Source organism: Pungitius pungitius, chromosome 8, assembly GCF_949316345.1.
Source record: "Pungitius pungitius chromosome 8, fPunPun2.1, whole genome shotgun sequence".
NCBI lineage: Eukaryota > Metazoa > Chordata > Actinopteri > Perciformes > Gasterosteidae > Pungitius > Pungitius pungitius.
Window position 1 is genome coordinate 17,303,070 of NC_084907.1, and position 12,162 is coordinate 17,315,231.

Genomic DNA, 12,162 nt, shown 5'->3' on the forward strand with positions numbered 1-12,162 from the left:
CTGCTCCCCAGCCGATCGCTTCCTGTGTTTGTATGTGGCTTTGAAGAGAGAAACGTGGCACGTTGTAGATCATGGAAGCAGAACACTTCATAGGTGATAGCACCGCCCCGCCCCCCCCTCATTGCATTTAGCAGTCCCCAATCTCTGTTTAGTTTCCCACCTTCCTGTGTCTGATAAGGCTAGCAGCTTGTTAGCATAGCTCTGGCTCGGGCCATGTGGGAATCATGTGCTATGTTGATATTCTTCTGTACAAGCACCCATAGCCACATACATATTGAATCTAGTCCTTACTTGTATGCCCGACATGTCTTTAACATAGATATCCTTGTGGCAGTCTTTGATTTAAATGGGTAATATTGTCTGGGTTGAGATATCCCATAAGGGATTCGTGTTGTGGCTCGATATAAGGGAAAGTCTTTTCTCATTTCAACGGCGACACTAAAAATCCATTCATTTGGAAACCTCTATCATCAAGTCTCATCTTATTGTATATGATAATGTTGTGCTGCAATTTCTTCCCCCGTTTGCAAGACAGCTGATAAAATCCGTCATAGTAAAGCACCTCTCTAGATGCTTTTCACACTCCTCGGGTGTGTGTGTGTGTGTGTGTACGCGCGCGCTTGTAACTCCATGCAGATGATTGCGTTAGTGTGATTTAGTGATGGTCGGGAGATGAAATGCCGCCGCGCCGCGTCTAGTGACTCGCTGCGCACACTTATCTGACGACTGCAAGCTAAAGACATTTAATTTGGATGGGAAAGAGGGAGGGAGGGAGGGAGGGAGGGAGGGAGGAAGGAAAGGTGGAGACGAGCGAGCGCGTAAAACGGTGAATACACAGGAGATGAACGAGAGAAAAGAAGCGCAGTGCATCGGAGGGGGAAGGCTGAGGATGCGGGACAGAGATAGGGAGACGGGGCGATGACGAGGTCTTTTAATTTCAGCGAGCATGAGGATTAAAAGGCCTTAACCGTGATGAATAGGTTTAATTTGCCGTTAACGCAGCTCGTCTGCTTTCACCACGTCAACCCTATGTTATATCCGTGCATTTGCGCTTGGAAAATCCTACCACATGTGGCTCAGGCCTTTGTTCATATTCTCTCCTTTTATTTATTTATTTTTTCCTGCCTCCTCTTCCTCCACAGACTGTTGTAGCCGTGTGTGTGTGTGTGTGTGCGTGTGTGTGAGAGAGAGAATGTGACCTTTTGTAAGCTCTGCTGGTGAAAGGCCACCGGCTCACAGATGAATAACCATGGCTGAGACATGTGGGTGAATACCAAAGCCAGTCAATAAGAGATGGCATAGCAAGTAACCTGATATGACAGAATACGCTGGTTCACACGGCCACATGTTTGAACTCAGTGACGAGTGCAGCTCCACGTCAGCTTCAAGATCTTTGATTCCACCAGGTGCAGCTTCAAATGCGCTGCATTTAAAACATACTTTGCCTCGTGTGTCTTGTTCAGCGGCTAAAGTATACTTGTGAAATTACACTACACGCTAATCTCAACTCGCCTTGTCACAGAATTATGGAAGAGAAATGACAAACGGGCTTCTATTTCAGAGACCTCTATCTTATGTAGAAACTATAGAGTGACTTTTGTGTGTATTGTCTTTTAATAGAGCTGTAATGATGAAAGCGAGCGCTGGATGAGCTATTATTCTTCGCGCTTTGAAGCGCAGGCTTCTTGGAGGTGAGTGCATAGGTGTCGGTAGAGGTGTGTTTTAGAAGAGGGCTTTTCGCCATGTACTCTCCTCCCTCCCGCTTCTTTTTTACGCAATAGTTTTTTGGCTTTTCAGTGTTGGAGATCCAATCCATCCCATTATTTATTATAATTATTTGTCGGCAAAGCTTTAGGCCAACTTTTTTTTTAATCAACCTCACTTCAACTTCAACCGAACCAATTTCAACTTCAGTCAAAGTCAGTGTAAACTGTAAACACTTTTAAATCGTATCACTTAGCTTTTATTTATGTAGCTCGCCAAAAAACTAGAGCTTGAATGCACCCTAACGCAATTTCAAGTAACCCTTCCGTGACGTTAGCACTTAGCTCCGTTTGAAGCAGGCCTTTATGAAGGAGATCCGCCGGTCAGCGCGATGACTCCTACGGTCAGATCCCTCCATGCATCCCTATCGAGTGCTTACCCATAAATCAGTCGTCTTAAGAAGCGAGGACTGCGCACAAGAGCAGGGCTTTTAAAATGATACAAATGCTGCCTAATTTCCCACCAATGAAGCCCCTTTAAAAGCGACCAGAATTTCTCATTGCATCTGGTCTCCCTCCCAGGCTTTAAAATAACACGCTCCAGACACACACTGTTTATTGGTAGCACATTCCACTGGGTGTGTCTGTGTGTGTGTGTGTATATATATATATATATGTGTGTATGACTGTGTGTTTGAGTGCACGCCTCCTCCATCATTGTCACCATAGGTCTGTCTATCTTGGTGCAGTTGAAGGAAAAGCTGTCTGACCCACATATGGTGTAGGTTTACTCCTGGCTCCTCTGTGTGTCGGCCCTATATACGGTGTATGTGTGGGATGCTGGTGGATTTGTCCCGTAGATAAAGCGCAGCCATCACTCACTCGTGTGTGATGCTCCATCTGCTCCCAGCTCCTAAGTCACTTGAACGCACGCACACACACACACACACGATCACGACCTTGGAGCTATGGAAGAAAGAGAGAGCTTCTCTTGCTGCATAAAAAAACTTATTCCATCAAATCTTTTTTTCATGTATCCAGGGGATCCTTTCTACTCACTAACAATGCACTGCAGCTCTGTATCACCGAAGGGATTGCACTACTAAACATTATACTCTATACCTGCCTGTGGGTGCGTGTGTGTCTGAGAGCACAGGCCCATGTGCTCCGTGCTAGTGGCCCTGTCCTCCTTGATTTTCTTGGGGGAAAAAAACAACAACATGCCAATAGGGGAAATATGTTTTGTGATGTTTCGACGTTGAAGAACAATTGATGGATTTGTTTTGCGCCTCCGCGCACTCCAGTTCCGCCGAGCTCCCCGTACGATGGGAAGTGAGTGATTTCAGTCCTATCCGAGCGCCTCTGCTGCAGATAGAAAACAGGACTCAAAGAGGGACACCGAGGACACGGGGAGACGTTCACATGGAGCTGTCATTGGGCTGTGTCCACAGAGCCTCATATGACGTGTGTGGCTGTTTATAGGACCTCCTCCCAGACACTATGGCCTTGTAGGGGGCAAAGTGGAAAATCTTTGTTTGGTATTTCAGGTGAGATTGGATTTTCTTTTGAACATGGAGCAGTGGTAATGACAGTACTGGCTTTTGAGCTTTAGAGGATATTACACAATTATTAGATTTTCCCATTTACCATTGCACCGGCAGATGTTAAAGCATCATTTTTTCCTGAAAGCATCTCTTTCACGTTGGCTTAAATGCGGAGGAACAATGTTCCTTCTTGACCTTAAGAAACTGCAATTGCTAAAAGTCGCGTCCCGTTTTCGAACCGGTCCTGGATCAAGTCATATCATCAACGGCAGAAAGAAAGGAGAACATGTGATAGCATCACGTCCTGTAAGGGGCTGGCAGCTGTATCGTGGGTGAAATTAAAAAAGAAGTATACAACTGTTGTATAGACATGAAAAGTTCCGGCCAACTGTTGTATCACAATGCTTAAGGTCACTGAGGTATAGGAGTCCACAAAGTATCGTCATCCGTTCACTTTATCGCTCCTTCTTACAGCCTGGTGACGTTTCTCTCGTCTTTCCTTCACTTTCTTTTGTTCTGGAGAGGGCCACACTGAATTCCCCACTTCAATCGGGCCCCCTAAACACAGCACATACACACAGGGGCTCCCCTGCACATCAAAGTCAGGAATGTGCGCCTTGCTACCATTATGCATGGGTAGACCTACTTATGTCAAGGTACCCCTCTATAAAGTAAGTGTGTGTGTGCTTTCAGACATGCTGTGAGTGAGTTAAGTATCACACACATCTCCAAATCTGCTTTGAAATGTCAAAGCCATTCTTGCAGCTTGCTCGTGCTGCTGTGTTATGGCTCTCCGTCAGACCCGGGAACACCTGGACCATTTGGTTCTTGAAGTCTTTGAAGTTCCTTTGCACCTCCTTCTTTGCCTTTGATTTTATTTACCGTCTTTTATTTTAAGGACTCGCCCTTCAGCTCTCTTCACTTTTCCTGCTCCTTGTTCCCTTCTTTCATCCCATGGCACATTCATGCAATAGAGGGCACGCAATTGACAGTCTCTCAGTCTCTCGCTCTCAATCGTGTACACGAGCGCCGTCAGTTGTCAGTTGCGGCTCCGACAGGCATCGCTCTCGTTGACGTGTTGCGGTCTTATCGGCCCTGCTCTCTCAGCCTCACACCGCCAGGCTCCCTATCAACAGCTAGCTATCCTGTGCGTCTACCAGAGCTAACCAGGCCTGCCCGCCGCAGATAAAACCCCAGCATTAGGGGATTTGGGGAGGATCGACAGGTTTAGGGAGGTGTTAATGCACAGAGAACAGATAAAAAAAAAAAATGCATGCTGCAGCGGGAGGGAAGGAGGGGAACCGTAGTGTCAGTGTGATGATGCTGCCCTGTGTATTTTATTATTATTTTTTTTTTTTCCTCATAGAGGAATTATGCAATACTTCTGAATATCCAGAGGCATGTTGCAGACGGGAAGAGTCTGGGATGGTAATGAAATCCCCGGGGTTGCTGGGAAATGTTGAAAATGGGCCACTTTTTATGGATTCAGTAGAAGTCATTGCACAACTTGATTCACTCATTTACGGCATTTAACTTGTTTTGTTTTTGTACATTGCAGGGACACTTCTCTCCAGAGAACTCAGCCGTAGTGGAAAACAAAAGACTCTTTTTGTGGCTTTTTTGCTTTGTTGGGCTGAAAAACAATATTAACAACCAGTAAGGAATAATGAGTGTGGACTGTGGGAGATCTTTTACTAGCAATCCTGAGGAAACGGGTCTGGAGTTAGACATTGAGAAACAAAGACGCGTAGTTATACTGTAGCTCCTCATCTGCAATTCTTCTATTGTCCTCAACTCTTAAACACTCTGCTTTGAGTTCATCCACTTCATCCACTCATCTCTCGATGCTTCCCCGCGTCCTCACTTAAGACACTGCCCCTAATGTGTTTTAAAGTCTGTTAATGATGCATTATGCATGTTGACAAGAGAGCAGAGACGGGCTTTATTCCGAAAAACACGAGCGCAGCATCGCTCCATGAAGCCATCCATCAACCACTTAGTGGAAAGCTAAGCAATACGGAGGAGACGTTGGGACAGCGGCAGCGTCTCCGATCATCACTGCTGCATCGATTTCTTCACACAGTTCATGCGCACACATTCACAAGAAGCCGTGCGTGCACACACACACACACACACACACACACACACAGGTTAGCACACACCTGTCAACTGATACCGATGTGTGCATGTTTACACACGGCAGGTGCTCGTGGATGAGCATGCACGCACAGGCATGCAAGCGTAGGTGCACATACGTATGTGTGAATGCACACGCGAGAAGAAGCTCTTAACCCTCCTGAAGGTACAGCTCGGCCCGTTAACCTTATCAGATTCTAGTGGTTGGTTCCCAAGCACAGAGGCTCAGGTTGATTCAATTAGAAAAATGTTCCTCATCCCTCCATCCATCTGGTGGGTTTATATATACACTACAGTCCTTTTCTTCCCTGCCTGGTTTCCATAATCTCCGAGCCGGCCTTGGCTGCGCCGCCTGACGCATAAATTGATTTGGGACAATTTATTACTTGTTGTTTTCACACGTCACCCTCTCTTACTGGCTCCACTCTTCTCACCTCTGTCGCCCTCCCAACCGCCTCTTGTCTGTTGAATGTTTGCACTTTACTTCCCTACGATGATAGGAAAGGTGAGGAGGGCAATGAGGGGACACGGGAGAGATGAAAGACAGAGGAGAAATGAACGTTGGAGGGGAAAAAGGGACTCTGGACTGAGATGAGGAGACAGTTGTTTGTACATTGTGTATTATGCAGGCTGGAAGATGCACAAAGAGACAAGGACACGCAGATGGGTACAAACGAACGTTAGGAAGCCCGACAGAGAGACAGACTTGTTATCGTGTGTGTGCATGGGGGGGTTCATACGGGGAGTCCAAAATATGAACTTATCTTTCACTTTTCTGTGTGTCTGTGTTTAGAACCCCAGTACGTTGCCTTGTGTGCCGCCTTGTGCTCATTGTGATGCGAGCCAGCCGTGAATGAAATGTCTCCTTTGTTTACAGGCCCATTATCTAGATAATAACACCATATTTCCTCTCTTCTCCGGTGCTTCATCACAGCCTTATGAGCGCTCTCTCCCTCCCTCTCTCTCTCTCTCTCACTTTTCCTTTATCCTTCTCGGCCTCTCCCTCTCTCCCTGGCGCAAACACAGGCAGTGAGAGATGGGATTGTTGCCCTTGGTTTCTTTTCTTTTTGTAAACAAATTGATCACAAAGTGCGTGTGCCCATCGTGTATGTATCTATCGAAATGCATGTTAGCCTATGCATATCGCTCATCGAGTGTGTGTGTGTGTGTGTGTGTGTGTGTGTGTGTGTATGTGTGTATGTGTGTGCACTTGTATTTCCATCTAATCAATTCTCATCTATCCGGGTGCGAACCTATTTGTGTGTGTGTGTGTGTGTTCAGTATCATTTTCCAGCTAGTTATTGCCTGCTGTCCCTCCCTTGTCACCGTGGGCTGATAGCAGTGCGAGTCGACAAAGCGCCGTAATGGAGAGCTGCTGCTTGCCCTCCCCCCCGCCGCTCTGCGCTTTTCATTTGCTGCCGAGATGACTTTGGCTCACAGCCGTACCCAGCCAACCAATCTCCTATCCTGTATCTGCACCATTACTTTCCACATCTGGGCAAATTATTTGCCAAAGCTCACAAAGAAGATTTTTTTTTTAGCGTGCACATGTCGGTTTGCGTGTTTGAAATCCAGAGATAGTTTTGCCGTTATTCTCTCCGGGCGCCGCTGTCATCATTTCAGTTTTAAAAAGTCTTTTCATTAGTTCCCTCCCAGGTGCTGAATAGAGATTTTCTCTATTCCTACCGTTGGATCAACATCATTATCCAGTCAACAATGCTCCTTTCCATGCACGTTCCCCTTTAATCATGTCTTAACAATAATGATGCTATATTCAATACTGCTATTAACAAAGCTTTTCTATTAAGCCTTTTACGCTCATTAAAGCAGGCGCGTTCAACCTTTTGACAAAATGTTGCTAATTTCACACTCTCTACCCCTGTTATAATAACCAGGTGTATTTAGTGTATTTTTAGTGTACTCAATTAGGAGTTCATGAAAATGTGAGTAGTTTCTTTACGGTTCTCTTCAATGTGTCCCGGTAGATCTTGGTGAACTCTGCTAATCCGGCCCGTCCAGCTGTGCTCTACGAGAAGGTGACTGTCAGCGAGGGAGGAAGTCCCTTGCTGAGGGACATGCTGTTCAGCCCAGACCTGCAGCACATCTACACGCTGACAGACAGACAGGTGAGTGCAGTGTGCGGAAATGCATCTTCTTGTGCAGCTGGGTGCAGGTACCCAATACATACAAAGCAAAGTCTGACACTGTAATGATGCCTGCATGTATGTGGCCATCATTAACCTGCATGAACAATCCGGCACTTAGCACAGGTGCAGGGCTAACTATGCCTTGTTAACACAAGCGTGCATACACATACACATGCACACGTGCGCGCACACACACAATCTTTACTGTATTTGAACTTTGCAAAAGTCATTTTCACCACAGCAATCTGGTACCAACTTAGGCCATTACGTCTTAAACCTCCTACCCACTGTATAATCACAACTCAGCCCCACTGGATGTAATTACACAGCCACACACACACACACCCACACACACAAACACACAGTCCACTATGACATGTTTGCTAATAATCAAGACATTACGTACACAGACACACAGGGTGTGTTATAGGTCGCATGTGGTGTGTGTGTGTGTGTGTGTGTGTCCGTGGTCATTACCAGCTCCACCTCTGGTCTGGTGAGGGTTGTGTGTACTTTGATGGGGGAGGGGGGGGGGGGGGGGGGGGTGGAGGAGAGCGTGTTGCATCTCTGGTGCTCCCCAGGCCCAGCTGCTCCCCTTGTTTTTCTGTCTCATTAGTGTGGTGAGTGAAGGAAGCAGAGATGGAGGTGGGGGGGGGGGAAAGGAAAGTGGGATTGTACATGATGAAAATATGTCAGGATTTAATAGATCTAAAATGGGAAAAGATTGCTTGATTAAAAAGAGTGAGATGGGGGGAGGGGGCTGTTTTGAGAAGAGTTTTTGAGGCTCAGCCAGACTCTTCTTTCCCCTTTTCAAAGTACAGTTGTCCATAATTGGAGCTGCAGTATTAAGCTGCATTGAAGATCTAATTTTTAATGCAGTCTGTATTATTAACCTGTGCATTCACAATAAACTACCGTTGCAGATAAGTACAGGTGTACTTATTAAAACTAGGTACGCGCGGTATTGTTTGTTGTCTTTAACACAAGCAGGCATGCAACAAAGTTAATGGATGTGTACACACCCTGAGCATTGCTACACCAAACCTGTACATTTGAAGATCAGCCAACCAATAAAACAAAAAAAGGTTTCTCGCTTTAATGGTAATTATTGTCACTGCTACACTGGACGTTTTGGCCAGTTTCACCTCTGATCCTCGGCCTGAGTCTTTTTCGATAAGTCATTTCTCCTGCAGACCAATCACGCTGCAGTAATTGAGAGCTGTTAAGGGGACTGTTGGAAGTAAATGCACACACTACTATCACTTGCCCTGGGAAGTCAGCGGGGTACACAGTAGTTAAAATGTGGAGACAAAGGCGGAGGTATACGTACTTGGTTTTAGTTTTTTTGGTAGCTCTAGCAGGTAAGGGGGGGCATGGGGCGCACACACACACACATACACACACACACACACACACACTTACACTCAAGGATGTTACGTCTCCCTTCACCTCCCATCACCATCATCACACACACACACATTCATCTCGCTGGGTATTTGATCCCCATTAATGGATAGCAGGCTCGGGTTAAGCAGAATGGGAGGGGGGGGGTTGCCAGACCTTCGGGCTAAACCCCTTCCCAGGACTAATGACTAGAGGGGGCAATTCCCTCCTCTCACCCTCCGTCCTACCCTCATCTTTATCCCTCTGCCCTTCATCTATCCCGCTATGCCCCCCCTACCCCCCCTTTTTATAAATCTATGCCACACACACTCACACTCAAACTCACACGTGCTCCTATGTTGCCATCTAAGCCCAAATTGAGTCCTCCCCTCTCAACCGCCTTCTACTGATCCCATTCCCATGTTTTTAATGATCTCCTTCTCGCTGCTCCGTTCCTCTTTTCTCCCCCATATCTCTCTCTCTCTCTCTCTCTCTCTCTCTCTCTCTCTCTCTCTCTCTCTCTCTCTCTCTCTATCATGGACTTGATGGTTGTAGGAGGTTGGTTTTGAGCTAGAGAATGGTGCCAGTGTACTGCGCACGCACGCACACACACACACACGAAAACAAAACACACCAGTGAGTTTGCATGACAAATGCAACCAGTGCCCTATTCCCCTATTTTCGAATGACACACATATAGCCTTGCTCTCATTCCGCAGGTAGACGTGTGTGTGTGTGTGTGTGTGTGTGTGTGTGTAGCCGGTGGCCTGCGGGGGTCCCTCAGACAAGCCAAGCACATTAAGGTGTCACTGGACATATCCACTGATGCGTAGCCTGCGACGAGTCCTCCCTTTCCTCTCCCCCGTCTCTCTCTCACACACCAATGCAGGACCAGGTGGTGAGTCACCGTTAGGGGTGAGGCCCTGTGATTTATGACTCTCTGTTTCAGCTATATTCATCACTGTCATTATTATCAATACAAGATATGACAGCCTGCTGTGTGTGTGTGTGTGTGTGTGTGTGTGTGTATGTGTTTGTCTGATATGTTGTGCGCTTGTATCACATTTGCACACTGGACTTTTTGTGTTACATTTTTAAATCCCATCTCTTTCGGATCCCACGCACACACACACACACACACACACACTCGTACCGACGATAACCTAGTCGTATCTCCAAGCCGTGTTACCGCTAAGAACGAGGTCCCTCTTGGACCCAACACTAACTTTTTGAAGCGTCTCTCGTGTACGGTAAAACTTCCTCAGTCGAGAATCATCACGGCGTCTTGGATGAAGACCGACTTTCCGTCATCAAACGTTTTCCCTTTTCTAGTTTGCGGCCATAGAGGTAGAGCTCTCTCTCTCTCTCTCTCTCAGAATGTGCTGCTGCAGCAGCCGTTCGTGCTCCTTTTGTACTTGTACTGTGCCTCACAGTGTCATACGGACACGCATATCCTTGAGTCTTTGATGGCAGCCATGCATGTGGTAGCGGTGTGGAGTGCGGTCCCGGATAATTGCTGAAAGCATGAATATTCATCGCCTCCGGTGAGGGAAGGGGGACCGTGTTTGGTGCGAGCGTCCTGGAAACAGACGGGGAGGACTTGGAGGGCTTGATAAAGTGGAGGGAAATGATGTGTTATGAGAATGCACCAGACGACCTTTGTTCAAGTGTCAAGCACGGGGACGCTTCAGGCGCTCGCACAGTGATGCAACCGCATCTTTCTTTTTTTTCCTTCTTTTTTTTGGCACACACACATACAGTCGCTATCTAAACATATGTTAGTCTGTTTGACTTTGTGTTGTGTGCGGGCCAACGTGATTGTCTGACTTTCCATTCATAGCCTGAACCCCCCCCAAGGAATATGTATTCATGCACATGATCGCGTGCACAACGTTCTTTTTGCCATTCACAAGACTGGTTTGAGTCCCTACAATAGCAAACAATGGTCCACATTGTGTTGTTGGTTCTCTCAACAAGGCCTCATCAAGTAATATCTTACCCATAGGGTTTTTGTCAGACATCAATCAATCCTGTGTGTGTGTGTGTGTGTGTGTGTGTGTGTGTGTGTGTGTGTGTGTGTGTGTGTGTGTGTGTGTGTTCTGGAATCTGTTTACATTCACATACAACTGGTTTGGAGCCAATCTCGTTAGCAAACAAATGAGCACAGTCTGACATCGACATACACAATAAGCAGCTGGCTGTATCAATCAACACTGACATTTTAGTGAACTGGATACAGCTAATCAGTCAGTTTTAAGTAGCTTAAAGATTAATTTAAGTGATTAATCAAACTCTGGCTCACGCAGTAACTACCGAAGTTAACAAGTGCATAATGCAGCATTTAAACATCAGAGATTGTTGGCCGACACCTTTTTGTTTATCACTCTCAGGTTGTACGTGCAGCCTGCAGGAAGTGTGAATTTACATTAAATGCTTCAACAGATTGAGAAGAGGAGGTGTGCCCCCACCCGCCCCCTAAAGGTTTTTTTTTTTCTTTTCATTGAATGATCATTTATTTTCCCGCAGCTTTATTCTGCTGCTGAGCTCCCGACCTGTTCATTTAGATTTGAGTACGATTCCAGCATCCTCACTTCCACTCACTGGCTTGAATGAGTACTTGCATGTCACACACACACACACACACACACACACACACACACACACACACACACACACACACACACACACACACACACACACAGTTTGAGCAAGTAGGTGGTCATTGTTATGTAAATGTTGCAGACCCCGTGCAGCGAGGTGGTGGCGGCGTACAGTCACTAGAAGGGAGTTTTTGTGACAGAAGAAAAAAACTGAAAAGTAATGCTAATTCCTTCCAACAGTGCTAGATATGTGAGGAGACTAACCGAGACCCCATCAATAACCACAGATGAATGGTTTCCATTTCTCTTAATGGCTGAAACTTCACTTCTTCTATCCCTCTTTCTTTCCTAATTGTGTTTCCTTTTTCTCGCACCTCCTTCATTCCCGTCCCATCGTCGTCAGCGTGCACTTGATTGAACGTGTGCGTGCCTCATCACAAAAAGCGTGCTCAGACCCTTGTCTTCGGCGTGATGCTATCAGTCCTAATGGAAGCCCAGCTGTCACTAGATAGCTCCGTCTCTCCCTCATCTCTCTCCGTTTTACTCTGCCGTGTTTTCCCAAAGGATGGCGCGATAGAGCAGACTGATAGGGTTAGAAAAGGGGGCGAGATGGATAGGGAGGTTAATGGCTTCTCTCTTCCACCATGCC

The 12,162-nt window shown here is 46.5% G+C and overlaps 1 protein-coding gene across 4 annotated transcripts in view; it reads left to right on the forward strand.

The window, feature by feature from the left end:
* The window catches only part of LOC119194145 (plexin-A1), a 160,060-nt gene that overhangs the window by 63,420 nt on the left and 84,478 nt on the right, over positions 1 to 12,162 (forward strand). For all 4 annotated transcript variants that reach the window (XM_037448262.2, XM_037448264.2, XM_037448265.2 and 1 more), the window contains exon 4: positions 7,369 to 7,509. In XM_037448262.2, the coding sequence (XP_037304159.2) occupies positions 7,369 to 7,509 (141 nt within the window). The remainder of the gene's footprint in view (positions 1 to 7,368; positions 7,510 to 12,162) is intronic.